At 43.1% G+C, this 20,047-nt stretch overlaps 1 protein-coding gene across 3 annotated transcripts in view; it reads left to right on the top strand.

Annotated features, from left to right (window-relative positions):
* Rsu1 (Ras suppressor protein 1) overlaps positions 1–20,047 on the top strand; it is a 188,722-nt gene extending 168,675 nt beyond the window's left edge. For 2 of the 3 annotated variants that reach the window (XM_063237872.1, XM_003462766.5), the window contains one exon: positions 19,415–20,047. In XM_063237872.1, coding sequence (XP_063093942.1) covers positions 19,415–19,647 — 233 coding nt within the window. In that variant the 3' untranslated portion in view covers positions 19,648–20,047. The other variant, XM_063237873.1, reaches the window with a different exon arrangement.

Here is a 20,047-nt window from a genome sequence, read left to right as displayed (position 1 = left end):
AACCAGTATTTCTGACAGTGAATCAGACTGTCCTCTGGATAAAAGAGGCGGGCATAAGAGAAGTGTGACACAGGGGAGAGAGATTTTTCAAACAACACAGGTGTTTTTCCTATGTCCTCCAGGTTGCAATGATAAGCCCCAGTCAATATGGGAGGTGTCTTATCCTTGGGCTTGTTGGAGCACACTCAGCAAATTGAAAAAGTGGATTTCAGAGGAGGGATTGAGGATCCTGGACAGAAGAAATGCTTCAGGAGACTGGTACTGGATCTAAGGAGAAGTAAAAGTTCTAGTCATAGAAGAAAAATGGGCAGCCCCCAGAGACAGAAGAAACGAGGTCAGGCTAGTGATGGCATGATACTGGAAAGTCCACTTCCTCTCTGGAATGCTAGGGGTCTCTGCCTACTATTACTGATTCTGCTGATGCTGCTCATATCTCTACGCGCGTGCACGTGTGTACACACACACACACACACACACACACACACACACACACAGAGCTGGGCCTCCTACAGAGACCTGGCACCCTGATTTGGGGAATTAGTGCACTATATATGCCTGACATGATCATTCAGCTTGCTAATAAAATTATATACCTAGAACAAAGAGCTTACTAGGAAGCACCTCCAAACCCAATCCACTTTCCTGCATTCTAAGTCTCCTCTGACATTGATATGTTAATACCTTTTCTGAATTCTCCTTTTCTGAATCCCTAGCAACTGAAGAAAGATCATAGGAAGATTAAGTTGTAATGTCCTCTTTTTAAATTTTACTTTCCCTTACAGAGAGCTTTACTGATCCACAGAGTCCGCTGCACCCCCTGCCAAGGCTTGACTTATAGTTTAATGTGCAGTTCTCTCTGAATTTTATACTTAGACATTTAGTTCGTGGAGTTGTATCTGTGAATTGCAGTGTGCTAAACCACCTGCCGGGGTGCCCTGGCTGTTTTTCTGCAAGGCTCACATCTAGGAACCTGTGATTCTTCAAGTGCCTTTACAAACTTCTTTGATTAGTGTTTGTTTGAAATCATCCAACAAGAACTCATGGTCAAGAGTTCTAAGCCTTGAGCTCAGGACATGGGAACTCACAAAGCCCTAATCCGTGGATTTAGACTCAGGGAGCTGAGTTTGATATGATTTTCTCTCCAAAGGCTGTGCCACTGAATTTCTTTTTTCCATTGCTCTTCTCACGAGCACTAGATTTTCTTCAGGTAGCAGAGGTAAGGGTGTGGGTGTGTGTGTAAGTATAGACCCATTCTAGCCCTAATTTATAACCTTTTGCTATGGAAACTAATTAAGACATTAGAGCAATCTCTTCCCAACTAGACATTGTTTAACTAAGCATTTTCTGTATCCTCTTTGCTGCTTTAGGTACAATCAATAGTTGTTGCTTTTGCTGTGTTGCCCCAGTGCCATTGCTTTGAAATCCCTGAGTATTACTTGTAAGCAGAGTCCCATTTAAAAAAGAAGCAAGAAAAAAAAACTCAATATTGGATCTTGCTTTTCTTTTTATAATTTGGAGGTGTTATTATCACCAATGTAGAATTAAATTTATTCAGTAGCCAGTACGAATGATATCTATACAAACAACAAGCAAAATAAAGAGAAGTAAATACTAAAGCACTACTCTCCAAAGCAGGGATTTTCCCTGTCCAAATAGGACTTGTTTTGTTTTTATATATTATAATATGTTTCCTTAAGTCATCCCGAAGTGTGCTTTTAAAAGAAACTTTATAGGTGTCTTTCAAATGATAAATTAGTCTCACTTGTCTGTAATGAAAATACGTTCATAGTAATTAAAATTTACAGCCTGTGTCTGTACACCTGCAGCCCTCTCACAGAATGTCTTTGGGAATCTGGAGGGTGATGCTGTATGGCTGGGACCCTGGCAGCATGAGGGAAACAGAGCCATGTGTCCCTAGTTCTAATATTTAGAAAAGGTCTCAGGTTTAACTCTACTTCTAAGCTTTGCTTATGCCAGGATATTTCAGCTTCATGGCTACTCATGTTTGGGTCCTGTCTTAGTCTTTTTTCAGTTGCTGATACCACAGTATCACAGACTGGTACAAAGAAAAGAGGTTTATTTTGGCTTATAGTTCAGTCCAAAGTTGAGGTGCTGACCCTGTTGATGACCCTCTTGCTGTCTGAGCCCTGAAATGGTATAAAGGATCAGAGGGTAAGAGAGTCATCAAATTGGCTTTTGTAGCAGACCCCCTTTCTGCATAATGCACTCATCCATGAATCATATGAATTAATTAAATCCATTCATAAAGGCTGAATCCTAATTACCTCTTAAAGGTACCACGTCATCCCACATCTTAATAGTTTATAATGGGGATTAAATCTCAGCATGGGTTTTGGAAGTAACAAAGTGTGTTCGAACCATAAGCCATGCAGATAATTCTTTGTTGTGGGAGACTGCCCTGTGCATTTTAGGATGTGTAGCTGCATCTCTGGCTCTGCCTACACTTCTGTGGGTGACTACTACATAAAATACCACTCTAGACATTGCCAGCTATCCATTGGCAGGGGGCAGAATTATGTTACATACTCTTATTTTTATTCTTGATCATAAGTTGTTACTCTATTAGGTGTGCATATTTAAAATATGCATATTATAGTTTTTGAAACTTTTTTTTTAGCCTTCTTTAAATGGCTTGTTACACCCCTTTCCCTAACAGCAAAGGGGCTCTGGTCTATGCTTAGCTCTGCTGGGCCACACTTCAGGCCTGGCAGTAGGAGTTAGTTAGTGATCCTACTGACGTCAGTTCCCTAAGGAATCTCACAGATAAATGAAAGATTGGACCCTCCTGAGCCTTCCCATACATTTCTGACTTACATGCAGGTTTGATTCCTGCCAGCAAAACCCAGTGAGTAATTGTGTGATGTGTCATCCACCCTTTCCTTTAACAGAGGCCTACATTTTGTGAGATACTCTTGCTTTCAACATACTGTGTCTTGTAATTGTCACAGAAATCCAATGATGCCAGCTAATACTACTCATCCCTCTATTTTTCAGTATGAAAAACTAAAGTTAAGTTAAATAACTTCCCTAAAGCCACACTGCTACAGCTGCTATTCTGCTAAAACAGAATTTAATGGTAGTCTGTCCCCAAACAGATAAATGTTGAAACTTGTCACTACACTATGATTATTACTGTGTTTTTAAAAGTACATTGGGTGAAAACTTGAAAGAAATATACAAAATACTACTAGAAGTTATATTTAAGTTACTGCTGGCAGTTTTCTTTTGACCTTTTTCTGAATTTCTTAATGGGCCATAATCAGTTTTTTTTCTTTTTAAACAAAACTTACAAGTTAAAAATGAAAGGAGATGTAGTTTATGTTACTGTCAGAGTTCCTTTTTTGCTATAATTATTCTGTACATGTACAGAGGTGTATGTGTCCATATGTCTGAGCTCAGCAGTCTTTGCTGTGTCTTTGGCCAAAGGCTGACTTACCATGTCATGGAAACCACATGGGGCACCTCCTAGCAGTACCCAACCACAGTACATACCGACGGAAACTAGGGCACGGATGGAAACTTCTCCCTGCGTTGTGTTGCTTTCTTTTCTTTTTATTTTATTCCTTTGCTGTGCTGAGGATCAAAGCCAGCCCCTCACACATGCTAGACAAGCACTGTACCACTGGGCTACGTCCCTAGCTCCTATTTTAATACAGATACCTTTGGGATGAGATGCAGCCTTAGCTACCAAAGGAGAGTGTGAAAAACGTAATGTGTGCCTAAACTGGCTCACACTTAGTCACAGGTTGTGTTCCTGCTGCCGTCACAGAAGGAGATGGATAGCAGAGCACATTGCCATCAACACTCTGCCTAGTGAAGACTTGGAACTGGAACCAAGTTGACAGGATCGTGAGGTAAACACGCAGTGTATTGTAACATGCCACCAGGCTGATACATGTGTGTGACCAGAATGCACAGGACATGTTTAAACAACATGAATATTATCCCATGTGATGTTATTTACTTAAATATCCTTCCATTATATCTTTCCATTCATTTTTAATATGCTAGTATTCTATAACAACTTACATCTTAAGTTCAAAAAGTATGGTGAACGTTATGCTCACTGGGTAATCCTTTTCAGTAAATTACTAATAATTTAATCCTCATAGTCTATACCTGATTTGAAGTTAAGATTCCTGTAACTACTCAGCATGAGCATTTCCCTTCAGTGCAAGGACACTTTGTTTACCTTTTAGGTATTTGTTCATAAGTTAGGTGCATATTGTTCATTGTAACATTCCCAGAAATGCCTTCCTTACCCTAATGAACTTACCGCTTTTTTCTAGCCTTGATTCTTTGCCTACCCTCATTGCAAGTGTCCCAGAATCCAGACATAATTTTTCCCCATAACCCCAAACTCCCATGGAATATGGCTTGGATGAGACTGTTTCTTGTATTCATACTGTACATGGGATCTTCACATCCATCTGCCCTCACCATAAGCACTATGTCGTGTCTGGAAAAAAGAAATTAATGTTGCTTTTAAAGAGCTGTAGACATTTTAATAAAAGTTTCTTCTCAGATCTGTATCAGTAGAAAGCATAGTCAGAGAATATAGCATTACTGTGGCATGCCTGCCTGAATACATTTCCCCACTGAGCTAAATTTCCCAGTCAACTCTGCCCACCCCCTGAGAAAGGTACCCAGAGTGGTGAGTCTAGATCAGTGATATATATATAGGTACCAGTTTCTTATCCTTAAATTATTCCCTGGTGCTATGACAAACAGGACCAAAGCTAACAGTCCAACGAGAAGTGCTTGTTTTAAACACCTAGTGTGCAATGGGGATTGCTGAAACCCCCTTCCCAGTTAGATCAGCGGAGTCCACTAATGCTTCTGCCAGAGGACCAGTGCTTGGCATAAATTCATGAGTTCTCCATGCCTTTGTGCTGGTCAGCGCCCGATAAACTGTGGCAGTGACGTGGTCTCCCTGGGGACTCACAGTCTCCTGATAAGCAGTTCCAAGAGCTCGAAGCACAGAGGCATATGGAAATTCCACTCTCATGCTTAATATACAACACACAAAATGAATTTTTCATTTTGGCTTTTTTTAAAAAATGGAAACATTCCAGCTTTTCCTCACTGGCGTGCCTTTTGGAGTTATTGACCGTTAAAGCAGCCGGGGAAGAGGGGAGCTGTAATATAAGCAGTGTGGTGTTTGCAAGGGAGAGCTGTAGGAGAGGTGATGATGATTTTGGAAGCATTATTCTGAGTGTTGAGCTGAACAAAGAGGTATTACTGCAGAAGAAATGTACCCCAAAACGCATTCTTAATGTGTTCTTAGATTTGGGCCTGGAGAACTATACTGTGAGTGGAGTGGATGATAAGTAGAGAAGAAAATAGCAAATTAAGGGGACAAATAATCAGGGGGAAAAAGAAAGGGGAGGGTTGCCTGCTGGCATCAGCAAAGAGAACATATAACTAGTGTCTGATGCATTTCCTTAAGAGTCAGTGTGTTTGCAAATTGCTCCATTGCATCTTAGCAGAAGCTAATCTGAGTAACGAAGAGCTGACTGGCGAACATAGTTGGATGAATTCCCTCAGTACTCCTGAAATATAACAGAGCAAGGAACAGTATAATGAAAAATAACAGAGAGAGTAGCTAGGGGCTTAACTTATGATCAGTGTTCATTACAATAAATGACACTTTCACTGCAGAGTTACCATAAAGATTATTGACTCTTACGTAATGTGGTTCCCATCTGAATAGATCTGAGAAAGGCTTAGCCTGGGAATGGGAGGGCTGGAGTGCGAGGAGGGTTGAGCTGCACTCCATACCTTCACTCATTTTTCCCGTTAGTCCTGGGGAGCTGCCCATTCAGGATCCTGGACAGAGCAATATTCAGTCCTTCTGGAAGACTCCCTGTCTTTGCCATTTGACTACTGTGACTGTGTGTTACAGCTCACAGGACTGTGTGGCAACCAGGCTCAGAAAGTGACTAAACTTATTGGTCGTTTCACATCTAAGGACTCTCCTTATGTTCTCTGCCTTTTGCTATTTTCCTCAAGCATACATAATACAACTTTTTTTTAATATCTCTTTGGAAAGAAACTGTGTTTTGTGTAAAACTTTGGGCAGACAACCATAAAGAATTTTGCAATTCTGTGACTTCACCCAAGTGTGGAATGGACAGCCTGGTTCTGAGCATAGTACACAGTAGCTGTGGTTTATTGAGCACCTATTGGTACCCGCTAAGTACTCTGTTATTTCCTCTCTACAACCATCCTAGGAGGTTTGTGCTGTTACTATCAATACTATTTTACAGAGGAGAGAGAACTCTCAGAGAGGCTACATAATGTGTGCAAGTTACCCAGCTGCCAGGAATTACAGATGAGTTTCAGAACAGTCTCTACCCATCTGCTTTGTATTGATTTCCACATAGGCACTGAGCTTACAAAAAGATTCCTGTTCATTCTCTCACACGCTCCTTCTCTTTCCCCCAAAAACTAGGTTATAAATCTGTCAGTTGTCCCAGAACATGGTTTCTTACTATTTGAGAGTCACTACTGCCTTCCACTTGGGGTCTTGCATCCACAGTGACATTGTGCTGGGCCAGCGAGGTGCTTCCCAGCTACCCTGTCCCCTGGCATCCGCACCTCACACTTTCACTTCCACCTCACTTTCACCAGCTGCATTTAGAATATTCTAACACCTTCCAGGAGTGTTTTGTGGGTGAGATTCTTCGATGAAACACAAGAGATTCTTGGATGCAAAGGGCTGTTGTGACAAGTTTAATCTCTTCCCTCCCTTCCCACAGCCACAGTTTTGCCTGTTTGGGACAATGACACAGAGCACTCCCGCCCAGAGTGTCTGTGTCTGGAGTCCCCACCTCCCCCAGGGCCCCGCCCAGCTTCCTTATTGGTGCCTGGAATCCCCTAATGAATCTTACAGAACAACAGACCTAATCCACGCATCTTAGTGTTAACCTTTTGGTACTTGCAGACCGAAAGTTTCTCTAAGAATCTTAAAACTTTGATTTAAAAAATAGCCATGCATGGTGGGACATGCCATTAATCCCCCACTGGGAAGCTAATGCAAGAAGAGTCTAAATTTAAGCCTAACCTGGGCCACTCAGAAACTTAACAAGACTCTTGTCTCAAATTTTTTTTAAAAACTTATTTTTCCATAAGACTCAAAATATAATAATTAAAAGGAAAGTGGAATCCTATAATACATTTACTACTGGGCTGCCACAGATACCTTCTCTGTGGTTCCTTGTGTTGGGGGTGACTTATCCCTGGATACCACTTTTCTGGACAACAGCACATCCCTTCACCTGGACTGCTGGACTGCTCTCCTTCTTTGTGTCTCAGGCCAGTATTTCAAATCTTGGGATCTCAAGTAGAGAATGAGCACAGATTGACTTATCTGTCTTGTCACAGAGAAGGCATTCGCCCTCACAGAGCGGGTATTTGGCATTGCCAGGAAAATAGCAAAAGGCACCAGGTGCCTGTTGTTGCTTGTTTGCCCAAGGAGAGTCTTGTGGATGAAGCACCATGTGGGTTGCAGACAGCTGGAGGTTTTCTGGTTTTGATTTCTTAGCCTGTTCTGGGTATTTTGTTTTGTTTCCTTCCTTGCTCCATATGTAAAATGTGATTCACCTCATCAGAAATCCTTGGATAGTAGAGGAAAAGAACACTAATCAATGCTGTCTAAAATGTCAGACACCGTACCCCACCCTAAACAGAGTGGAGGAGGAACCCTAGAGCTGTGAGCCCTCTGAGGTTTCATTTATCATAATTGCGCTGCAGGTCTCAGAGATAAAGTGTGTAAGCTCCACTTAGATGCCCAACTCAGACTGGCCAAAGTCCATGCCCCTTAGTGCTTTGGCAGTGGGTTTTGGGTGCAGTACCATGGAACACCCCATTGTGTGGTGTCTGCCAGGAGTGACGGTGTATGACATCATCACTCATGCACGATAGCTTCTACCTCCTTGCAAATCCAGAGACCTCCTTTTCTCTTGAAAAACATGGAGCATGTTTAATGGTCTACTTCCAAAACCTTCAGAGTCCCAGGTCAGTATTCTTGGCCCTGGACTCTGACATCGATAGCCTTGTGCTTCTGTTGATTGAGATGTCCGGCCTTCTGTTGACTTAGCTGTGTTTCCCCCACTGTGGTCAACTCACTGGAAAGGAAGGACGCTGTCATGAGCAGAGTTCATGCCACCAGCCATGAAGAGGAGGGGGAGGAGAAGGAGGAGAAGGAGACGATGGCACAGTAGTGATGCATTAGTAACACTAATATTCTCTGTATGCTTTTGCCATTTGTTCTTATCTTAAAAACAAGAAAGAGAGAAAGGAAAGGCTTCTTTTTGATACCAGTATTCCTAGTTATGTGACAGCTGATCTGTAATTGTAGTATCATTTACAGCTACAGCCATCAGACAGATGTGGACCCTGGGCAGTTTCATTTGTGGGCATTGCCTTGGATCCCGATCAGGTAATACTTAGCAAGTGCTGTGGAAGCCTGTTGTGTAAACCTGAGTGTGTAGCGACTGTTACACGAGTTGCTGTTGTGAAGGCTCCCTCAGTGACTTCAGAGGTCAGGATCTTCACTGAGCTGCTCATGAAGGAACCTTGTATGGCCATATGGAAGTCTTCCCATGAAGACACAAGTCCATTCTCATTTTTACTGTGTGCGCCCAGAGCAAAGGGAAAGCAATCATTACTTTTATCATGTTTTTATAAAGGAATTCTCTTTCATAAAAACTATTTTCGACTTGTCCTTACTAACAATGGACAGGACTAATATTTGCTAAAAGAACATTGTGCCATAAAAGAATTCAGCCAAAGCCCCTGGTCCAAGGAGGGAGAGGGAATCTCCCAAGAAGATGAAGTCTGGGCCTCCCACAGAGTAGCGTGGTGGCCTTTTTATTCCTGTCATCTGCTCCCCCATTCTGCCTTACCTCTGTCCTTTAGCCCGGAAATCCTGTAACACACTGAGGAGAGTAAGAAAGTGATATTGGGCCAAGTGTGGTGGCACATGCTAGTAATCCCAGCACCCTGGAGGCTGAGGCATGAAGGATCACTATGAATTCAAGGCCAGCTTGGGCTACATAATGAGACCCTTTCTCAAAAAATTGGAAAAAAACATGATATAGAAGCCAGGAATTTGTGACAAGATAACTACCCCCAACACCTCACCCTGCCCTGCACAGTACACATTCAATAGAGGGCTCCCAATGGGCAATCTCCCTGGGGTTGGAATCAAGGACGTGAAGAAATAAACTTTAATGGAGACTCTCATTAAGGTCATGTGTATTGGATGACTGTTGTGTGCCAAGCCCTGGATCTAGAAAACCAACAGTGATTTCCACTTGTCCTTGTACCAGAGTCGGCACATCCTAGTAAATGCAATGATGCAAGCTTTCATTCATTCAGTTAGTCAACAAACATTTATAGCATACTTGAGACAGAGAGCACTGAAGAAAACAGACAAGCTGCCTGCTCTGTAGGAACTAATCTTTTATTAGGAGAGACAGGAAACAATACTAATTAATAAACAATAATTATTGTAACACATGATATCAAGGAGATTAATATGGTTGGAGATGTGGGCTCAGAAGACTGGGTAGGGAAATTCACATTTGAAATTAGCACTCAGCATGCCCTTTGGTTGTAGGGAACACAAAGCCTAAGAGTCAGCATTATCTGATGGTTTTATGAAAATAATCCAGCCATACAATGGACCCCAGGCATGTCATGATAAAATGACCCACACAGTATCCCTGGATTCTGTCTTTCAGTCCTTTGCCTATGCTGGTTTCTGTCCTGGGTTGAGTCTTGTCACACAGTTCATGGTGATTCCTGTCATTCTTAGTTAAGTAAAAGAGAAGGAAAGTACTTTTTTCTCCAGCTGTTATAGCTAAAGTCCTAAGCCTGTTGCTCTCCTAGGCCATATGCTTGTGTGTGAACAAGGGCTGTAGCCAGGGGAGGGTACATCCCAGGTGCTTAACGCTGAGTCATGAATTGCATGACACAAGGCCAGGGGCAGCAGCTTCAGATTCTGGAGTCCAAGGACTGACTCTTATCCACAGCATTGGAGCTGTTGGTATCTCCGCTCCTCCACCTGTAAAGTAGGATTGGTGCCAGGGCCCAGTTCAAGGAGAAGAACAGAGGGAGGAGTGGGGACCCACATCAGAACTGGGTGAGGGTCTAGGGTAGGGACAGGGAGGCGAATGACGCTGGGATGGAGTAGAGATAGCCAGAGAATAAACCATGCAGTCCACGTTTGGGTCCACATTTGCAGGGTAGGACTGATGCCAGCATTCTGGCAATATCACCCTGCCCACGGCATGCACAGAATTCATAACCTGCTCATCCTCACTACCTTTCTTCGCCACCTGCATTTCCCCCACTCTTTCCGTTGCTAACCAGCTCCCCTCTGATGGAAAGATTCCTTCTCCAGCTTTGTGAGTAGCCTTGGTGTGGTTATAGCCATGCCTGCCAGCCCAGGAATCATAGTGTGTTATTCGAGTGGTTTACTGTGTTTTGACTTTGATCCATTTTGTGCCAATTTAAGCATTTAACGTGCAGAAGACAATCTTAATTTCCTGTATATTCATGTTTTCAGGTGGTCATATAATATGGATAAAATATAATAATCTGTGATGATATAGGGTAGCATTCAGGTATACATGCTAAGAGGTTGATTAGAAAATTACTATGTTTGTAACTTGGCTTACTAGTTAATGAATTTTCATAGTAGTGGTTTTTAAGAATATTTTTAGTGGGATAAATTTACCTATAAATAAGTAATTCCTTGCTTTCTTTTTCATATTTATAAGCAGGCTTGTATATCTGTGTGTGTATTACAAACATACAGACATACGCACCCAAATAGATCCTTTCAATCAGTACAGATACCATTTGCTAAAATAATTCTTCCACAAAGAAATATTCATTCCAGGTATGGAGGCAGTTTGTTTGAGAAACTTACCAGTGCCCTTGGACCTGTTTCCTTTTGCCTTTGAGTTTATTCTGGAAATTGCAACATTTAGCACTTTGCAGTTTAATTTAAAAGGATTACCTATTTTCTTAAATGCTTAAGCAGGGAAGCAGGCTGCAGTTATTGATTTTTGTCTGCATGTCTTCCACAAGAGCTGGATTCGCTGTTTCCCCAGGGAACATACCTCCTGAACTGCATGCCTGCTGGTGACAGCTTGGACCTCTGATACATAACCGGAGACCTTGCCTAATATCTTTGCAACTGCTTGGGGAATTTTTATTAAGTAAAAGCATCATTAGAGTAGACAGGATGATGAAGTTTAATGAGCATCTTTTGTGCATGATACTGTTAGTTTTTCTCTGCCAGAATTCTCATTTCTCCTCTCTTGCGGAGCAGTGAGCAAGTCTGGAATGTATAACGTGTGTTTAGAACAACCTTGTATTTTATATTTTTATATAGCTTAATACTGTGTTTATTCAGCTGCACGCTCCTTTTGGCTATTTTTATAGATACCACGTGCACATGTATGTCTGCACTCTCTGTGCACATTGAGAACTGAGAACGGAAGGATTATGATGGAAGACTGACAGACCATACCACCGCTACTGAATGGTGTGGAACTGTCTCTTGGAACTTTGGTCTCAAAAAAAAAAAAAAAAAAAAAAAATCATTGCCTTTTGAATTAGTTGGATTCCTCATAGGACTAGGATAACTAAATTTTTTTCTTTAAGACTCAGCAATTTATGTGCTAAGGTTCTGTCATCAGCTCCTCGTTGCTGCTAGATATAGGACAAAAGATATTGCAAATACTTATTAATACTCTTAAGTTTCACACTTTGTCCACAGATTTATTTGCAGGGATTTTAAATTTAGCATCCTACCATAAGATTACAGACTATAAGCAGAATTATTTCTCTCCATTATTTCTGCTAGCCATCTACTTAGATTTTAAAATGGGTTCTTTTCTTGGTCTGTATAAGGACTTGCTATGGAAACCCCCAAAACAACAGTAGGGAGGCATACGACATGAACAAATGACTTCAGAACAGCATATTGTACCTCTCATATACCTGGCATTCTAAAACACAATATTTACATAGCATACAATGTGTTCCTAGCAGTGCCTTGAGTGTATGGACTACAGAGAAGTCAAGCCTGTACTTCCTGCTCTTATTAAGAAAGCAAAACTGAGACATCCAGTGAAGGTGCCTGACAAGACAATTCAGTCAAGTTTGAGCAATTGCTTGGGTTTGACCCAGAACTAAAATTGCAAAGCACCATTTTACTCCTTTGAAAAAGAAAGATTTTAATGGGACCTAGCTCACTGGATCATTGTGGCACTGAATAGTAACTGTGTAGTAGTGCCAGTGTAGATACTGTGTTACAACCAAGGTGTTCTGATGTTTTGAGATAATGAGCCAACCATAAGCATCACTCTGTATATCATCAAGGACTTAATGGGGAGATCCTGACTAATCAGATGATGCTTAGTAAAAGTTAGGGCTGGGTTGGAAAAAGTAATGAAGATCTCAAATCTTCAAAATATGAATGGGGTCTGAATTATAGAAAGGACCCAGCCAGGCATTCCAGCCAATAATAATGCAGATCAGCCAAAAAGCAAAAACACAAATACAAGGTCGTGAGTTCAATCCCTGGTACAAAAGCAAACAAAAAAAAAACACACCTAAGGCTGCTGGCTGGAAATGTTAATCCCAGGCTTCAGACTGAGTTAGCACTTTTTTATGCTTTCAAAGCACTCTAAGGAACCCATGCCAGTCTGATTGCCAGCAAAGTTAAGTGTGTGCAAGTTACTCCCATTTTCTAGCTGAGATACCAGAGTTTCTGGAAAGACATAATACTTGATGTTACCTCATGGGAGACAGAACTCACACTGGATTCTCCTTTCCTACTCTCTGCACTGCCTGCCTCCGAACCAATCGTGTTTCACAAGTGCTGTTAGTGCACAGGAGAGAGGAAGTGGGAAGCTGGACCCAGGTCACACATGCTATGGCTGCTCTGTGCAAGGTACTAAGGCTACATGGTCAATCTAGGGGACACTGGGTCCTCTTCCCTACTCATACAGCCAAGAGAGATTGTTCTAATAGTTGAGTGCAGGACACATCAGAGGAGACTAAGTAGCAGCGTCAAGGAGACCAACCAAGGAACCATTGTCGTAAGCTAATGGCCACATGACAGAAGAAGGAGGAAAAGAAGAACGTGCACACTCAAAAGGATGATGGAAATCAGAATAATCTGAGTACCTTAAAGTATCTAACTGACTCACTGAGTTATGAATCTTTTGAAAAACTGATGAAAGCCACAGCTCTTTAAGATGAAATACGTACACACACAGCTTTGCCTACAGTTTCAGACGGTTCCATGGACCTACCCTAAGAATTGCTGCTACAGAGGAAACTTCTATCAGATTTGACTAATATGACAGATATCAACATGATGCCAACATTTGATCCTGATGGTTTGGAGATATGGTGGACACTGCGGGAGGGGAGTACCTCCTGCTTAGCTGGGTTTTATGGCTGAATCTCTAAGTGGACAGTAGGGGATGGTGACTTACAGAACTGCTGCTCATAGATAATCACCGTCACTACAAAATTAGATAATCCTAGAGCCAGGGATGAGGTTCAGTGACACGTCGCCTGCCTGGCAAGTGCAAGGTCATGAGTTCGATTCTCAGACCCCCCCCCCCAAAAAAGATGATCTTTCTGGGGAAGAGAATACAGAGAAAAATCAGGGATACATGGTCTGAAGAGGTCTCCAGAGAGATAGGAAGAGCAAAGATAGTGCCCTGTGTCCAAAAGAGGAAATTATTGAGGGGTTGGGTAGCCTGTGGTGGTCTGTATTGCTACAGAAGAAGAAAGAGTTGATGGTCAGTACCAGAGCCCTGCATCCAGCAGAAACAATAAAATTCATGGATTTTTCCAAAACAAAAAGTGCCTATAGTAAATAAAGCATATGAGTAAGTGAAAACCATTCTTATCACAGTGCTTAATAAATGTATTGGTTGCTAAATCAACTTAGTTTATGGTGGGCTGGGATTTTCTTCTACTCGGCAATTTTTGATTCAACCAGCAATGGTCATCAGATGCATGGAGCTTCAAGTGGCCCCATCTGCAGTCTGCTTTAATACTACGCATCTAAAGTGATCTGCTTGGTGACCCACGCAATCCAGAATCATTTTGCAGTGTTTCCTCCAGTGATGGTCTTTCCCAGGGCTTCTTCAGTCAGTAGCTCAGACAGGGCCCAGTGCCACATTTGCCCTTGGCCTTTGCAGCCAGCAATGAGGGCCCTTGTGAGCCTGAGCACGGCTGGCTTCTCTTCTCCCCAGGCCAGGAGCATCTACAGGCACCTCGCCTTTGAAATCATCTTTGGCAACAGAAGCCTGTTCATCAGACTCCTGAAAATGATGCATCCTTTCCTGTTGCTTTGAAGTGCTCTTTGTTGGTTTTTCCCGTTCTTTAATCATATCCCAATTATCCTCTAGAAACCTCAAAATTCAGAGGAGAAGAGATTTTTCTAGGGCTCTGTGCAAAAGTCCTCTTTACTTTTTGGGCTGAGCACTTTACTCACCAGTGGCTGTAGGTTCACAGGTGCCCTTGCATCAAGGTCCCTCTGTCAACTCTCAAGCTGACTTTACCAGGTGGCACTGCTAGCCAGAGCCCTTCTACCAAGCACATGGTCACAGTGCAGGTTCCAGGCAGCAGAACCTGTGAAGTGAAAGAACCTGGCCAGATGACTTGTATCACAGTGCCTCCTAAGAGCCATTGTGTAACATCTAGTGTGAGCCACGTGGGCACAACCATTTCTGTGTCTAATTTGATCTTTGCTCATGCCTTCCAGAGTAGCTGACAGTTTTCACCTTCATTTAGCAGATTGGATATCAGACTGGCAAGTCAGTGGCATTCCCAAGTCCACATGGCATCAGGACTGAGTAGGGTGTGGAATAAAGAAATGAGCAAAGCCTGAACTGTTCTCCAGGAATCCCCAGTTAAAAGGTGCCATGAGATGTGACAGCTGCCACAGAGAACAGAGAGCAGAGGGGACATGCCCTCTGGGAAAGGACAGGGGTAGCAGGGGCTGAGGAATGGTTGAAGCTTGCCCAAGTGCAGGGACAGAAAAAACAGGCAAGATTCACTAAAGTCCTAAGAGAAAATCACACATCAGGTGAGGAGGCAATTGGATGATCAGGAGGAAAGCTGTACTGGTCATATTGTTTCCTGTATTGTCTGATGCTTTAGCATCTTAGAGTCCTAGACCACCATTGCCAGGGGCACTAACTCCTTCTCTGCATTATCACTCAGCTGTTTCCATGAAAGGAAACTCAGATGCAGTCAAAACGTGTCACTAGCAGTAGATGGGGGACAGAGACTGTCCTGTCTGTCACAGAGAGGGTCAGTTTGCCTGCTTGGTGGGAAGAGTACCCCATTCTGTCTTTAGGGGACACCTTGCCCCTCCACAAACTTGATTAACTTCTCAGTGATCTGCTGCCCTAGGAACCAACTTTTATTCTTGATGAAAGGAAGCAGAATCCTCATGCTTGCAAACGCCTCCCAGTCAGGCCTACAGAGGTGGTATTTAGCCTGGCAGTTCCATTTCGCTGCTCCAACTAATCACTGCTTATTTACAAACGTAGTAGCTGGAAACAAAAAAAATGTGTTGTTTTACAGTTGTGGACATCAGAAGTCTGGAGTCAGGGTCCGTGTAGCGTTGCATCCACCCGGAGACTGTCCCGGGCTGGCCTTCCCTTCTTCACTTCAGAGTCTGCCTGCACCACTTGGCTCTTTCTTCCTCCATCTCCCAGCCAGCAGCCTTCCTCCTTCCTGAAAGAACCTTTTTCTTTCTTTCTTTCTTTCTTTCTTTCTTTCTTTCTTTCTTTCTTTCTTTCTTTCTTTCTTTCTTTCAATTACTGGGGATCAAAAGTAGGGCCTTCCCACCAACCTACATTTTCAGCTCTTTGTATGTATGTATTTTATTTTATTTTATTTTATTTTATTTTAAGAGAAGCTATAAATTGCCCAGGATGGGCTCGAACTTTTAATCTTCCCTCAGCGTCTGAGTGCTGGATAGGAGTGCTTTTCGATGACATTTGGTTCACCCTAAAGCCCAAGATTGTATTTCCAGCTCACAGTCCTTAACTTCTTCCCACCTGCAGGGCCATTTGGGCCATGTGAAATGACAAATTCAGGAGTGTGGAGGCTTAGGACGTGGCCCTCCCTCGAGGCCACTGATCTGCCTGCTATACTTAGTTACCATATTGAGACCCTTGGCTAATTACTGGGGGAGCCGGGAATGGAACTCGAGACTTTGGACCCTGAAATGCATCTAGTTGCTCCCCTGCCCCAGCCCTGTCCCTATGTGGGAGTCCCCATGCCCCAGCCCTCACCCCATGTTCCCCAGCCCAGGGAAAGGCTGACTCTCATCTGCCCACACAGCTGAAGGAGTTACAGGATGTCACAGTGGACCTGTGTCCTCCAGTCCTGCTGATGAGTCACCGAGGAAGTGGGGCAATGCATTTAGCTAGGTCAGCCTTAGTTGCTCTCTTCAAAGAGGATTAAAACCTTTCTTCTAGAGGTGTGTGGGGATTTAACATAGACAGAAAATACCGTGTTCTTTTCAGAGGAAAAAGCCCTAAAGAAATTAGGTAATCGTGTAAGTACTTTTATTTAATCACTCTTGAGTATGTAATCACATCAGCCCTTCTCTTCAAAAGCTTGTGATGATGGTTTCTAATAGACTTGCCACAGTGCCAGGCTTATTAGTCCACCTTGCTAGGAAAAGGACATCCTTATATGACAGAAGAAAAAACTGAGGCACAGTGGGGTTGGGAGAGAGGAAAGTTGCTGATCATTTGCCCAGAACCAGAGACTGCAAGTGTCAAAACTCACATTTAAATATCCATGGTTGCAGTCTCTGCCTGGCCCTTTGTATGACTTGCTGGTTTGCCCAGGAAATCCAGACATATACAATGGAGTCTGAATATAAAAGACAGTAACTAAAATATCAGAACATCCCAGATCCCCCCTTCATGGAAGCAGAGCCCAAGGCCAAGCAGCTTTTGCACCCCATTCTAAAATGACTGAATCTGCCCCCACCCCAAGGCTAGCTACCTGCTTTGGAAGCCTCCTGCTCAGCATGGCTCCCTGCTCCTCCAGAATGCAGTACAGATCAGGCCTTAGCAGCTGCAACTTCTGCCTCCCTCAGCCCTCCCCTTTCCTAGCACCCACATTTCCAAGTTTTCAGGTGCATGAACTGTGGTGCTGTATTTCTGTAGATTGTTATCATCTTTCTTTAAACATTTTTTTTAATCGGTACCGGGGATCGAACTCACGACCACCTGCTTGCAAGGCAGGTGCTTATGCTGCTGAGCTAAATCTCCAGCCCCTGATTGTTATAATCTTTAAAGTTCAATGTTGTCTATTTCTTTTTCCTTTCCTGGAATGAGGTGGGAAAATAGAGGAAAGATATAAAAGAAGCTGTAAGAGGGCTGTGACTGAGACCATAGGTGCCTGAGCACAGAACACAAACAGACCTTCCCTTTGTGCCAGGTGACACAGGCATAAACAGTCTCCAGGGAATGTCCCACTGCAGCTTGAAGCCCCCAAGCATGGAGCTCATGACTTGCGTAAGCAAAGCTGCATTCCAGGAAGAAAGGACCAGAGGATCCTTAAGGGCAGGGTGTTTCTGAGTGTGTTGATTAAGGAAGGAAATACAGTTGATGGCTCCACCGGAGCTCAGGGTTTCTTCTACCTCTTTGGTTTATCCAGAGAGATGCTGGTAAGGAAGTGGCATAATTTGGGGCCAACCAGATGATACAGGATGATCTTCACTTCTCAAGCCATTCGATATACATCCTCACAGGTTTTTGAGGATTAGAAATATACAGTTTTAGGAAACCAAGTGGTATCACAGGTAATGTGGGACTTGCTTTCTTCTCATCCTCTCCATTAAGGATCACAGAGCTCTCCAAACTGCTGGTTCCTACAGAGCTTGAAAGCCCGTGCGCATGCTCTCGTGTTACCTTCCAGCACTGATAGTACCTTCTTGACCCAAGAGACCAAACAACTCTCCCCTGTAGCTGCAGAGCAATCCCAGCACCTGGCTAGAGACTCCTTCTCTGGCTCCTAAATCCATTTCCTTCCGCCTCCAGACTCTTCCCTCCTCACTCCTTGCCCTTGCCCTTCATCACCACCTCCCGGGGGGCCTGCTAGTACCACTTCTAAGAAAATACTTGGAAGACTCCAGGGGAGAGCATATACCATGACCTAACAAAAGCCTGAGGTGCAACCTTCTCTCTCCACAGTCACAGTCAAGTCCAAGTCTAAGTCTAAGTCAAGTCTAAGTCTTCCCTTAAGCCTGCCAACCATGGCATTGGTGTCATCAAGAGCACCAGTGCATGCTAAAGAGTGCTACACTGTGTGTGGCCACAGAATGCCAGTGTAAAGAATGAATGAGATTCCTTGTGTGAACCTTAGAAACAGTGTGGTCAGGAGACCAGTCTCTGTACCAGCGTCCCATCTCTGTAAACCAGCTGCAGGTGACAATCAGCAGATGCCTCTTCTTGTAGAAATTGAAACTGAGACACTCATGAGGCTCTCTGAGAGACACAGTTATATCAATAAGGGGAGTTAAGGTTAAGCTGTATTTATTTTAGGGTGGCTTTTAATTTTGTTTAATCAGAATTACTCATAAATTATGGATTAATTACTATCTGGTGCTCCCTTAAATCCCCTCAGCCGTGGAGCCAGCTTCTCTCTGTAGTGAATGCCATCCGCTGTAATTGTAGGGCACTTTGTCAACATTTAATCAGCAGTCCTTATTAATGTGGCATTGATGTGTTGTTGCCATCCCTGCAGCATCAATCACGCATGAGCAGCCAGCACAGACTCGGACCCCATTGTTCTTTGTCACATTAGCCAGCCCCGGGGCTGCCAGGCCAGGCATGATGGTTGCTTGTCACAAGATGGACATTCTGTCTCTTCTCCCCAAACCACTTTTTGTCGTGTGTCAACTTAAACACTTAAGGCCTTTGGAACATTAGTCTGAAAGGGCTTCCTGAACATTACCTGTGTCCAGAATCTAGAAGACTTCCTCCTGTTCTGTTTCCACACCCTGCCCAGTGAGTGGGAAATTCTAGGTTAGTCCGCTATGGAACATGCATACGGGTTTGTGAGCTTGTGCAAGACAATCTTAACTCTTCTGTGGTGGTAGGTATCAAGTTAGGGCTTCACAAAGCTAGGCAAATGTGCTACCACTGAGCTCTGTCTCCAGCCTTTTAAATTCTTAAATATAGTAAAAGAAGTGACCTTTGAAAGATTATTTTTGGTTTATTGACTACTTCTAGAGATTAATCTGTTCCTTACAGTTCTTCCAGTAGAAATTCGGGTTGGGAAAAGAGGTCTCATGGTTTCCTCTTTCTCTTTTCAGCCTGTACGGCAGACACATGCAGGCAAACCCAGAACCCCCGAAGAAGAATAATGACAAATCGAAAAAGATCAGCCGGAAACCTCTGGCAGCCAAGAACAAATGAGGGGCTGGCATGTGCCGGGCTTCTGGACTGTTCTCGGACTAGCTCTCCTGACCTCTCTTGCTCTTTCTCACGAATAAATACAGAGTTCTTGTGGCCTTTTAAAACATTTCCTTTCACTCTCCCCATGTAGTTCTTACCAGCTTACCTTTTAAATTCTTTTGGTAGGTGGTAGATTTTTATACGGTGTTAAAGCCATTTCCATTTGTTCCCTTATAATTGCCAGGGGCAGAAAACAGAGCTCTAATTCAGCTGCCGATTCCATAGTAGGCACAGGTTTCAGTGCCTTGAATAGACATCACATGCGTGCTTATTATCAAAAGAATAATTAAAATCATGTAACCACTTAAATGTCACAGTTAACACTTTTCATTCTTTCTGTTTATTCACACAACTCATTATTTTGCCTTATTAAAAAGTCTTCCTTCACCGCCGAGCTGTTATGTTCACTTAGCTTACAAATGATTTTAATAATGTCTTGAATTTGTATCACATGATGCTTTTTGACTAGAATAAAGAATAATCAGATTTTA

The sequence above is a fragment of the Cavia porcellus genome, unplaced genomic scaffold (assembly GCF_034190915.1).
Source record: "Cavia porcellus strain 051 isolate PalLab524CR breed Dunkin Hartley unplaced genomic scaffold, mCavPor4.1 scaffold_27, whole genome shotgun sequence".
Lineage (NCBI taxonomy): Eukaryota > Metazoa > Chordata > Mammalia > Rodentia > Caviidae > Cavia > Cavia porcellus.
Note: the sequence above shows the minus strand (reverse complement) of the source record. Positions and strands in the feature narration are given on the sequence as shown.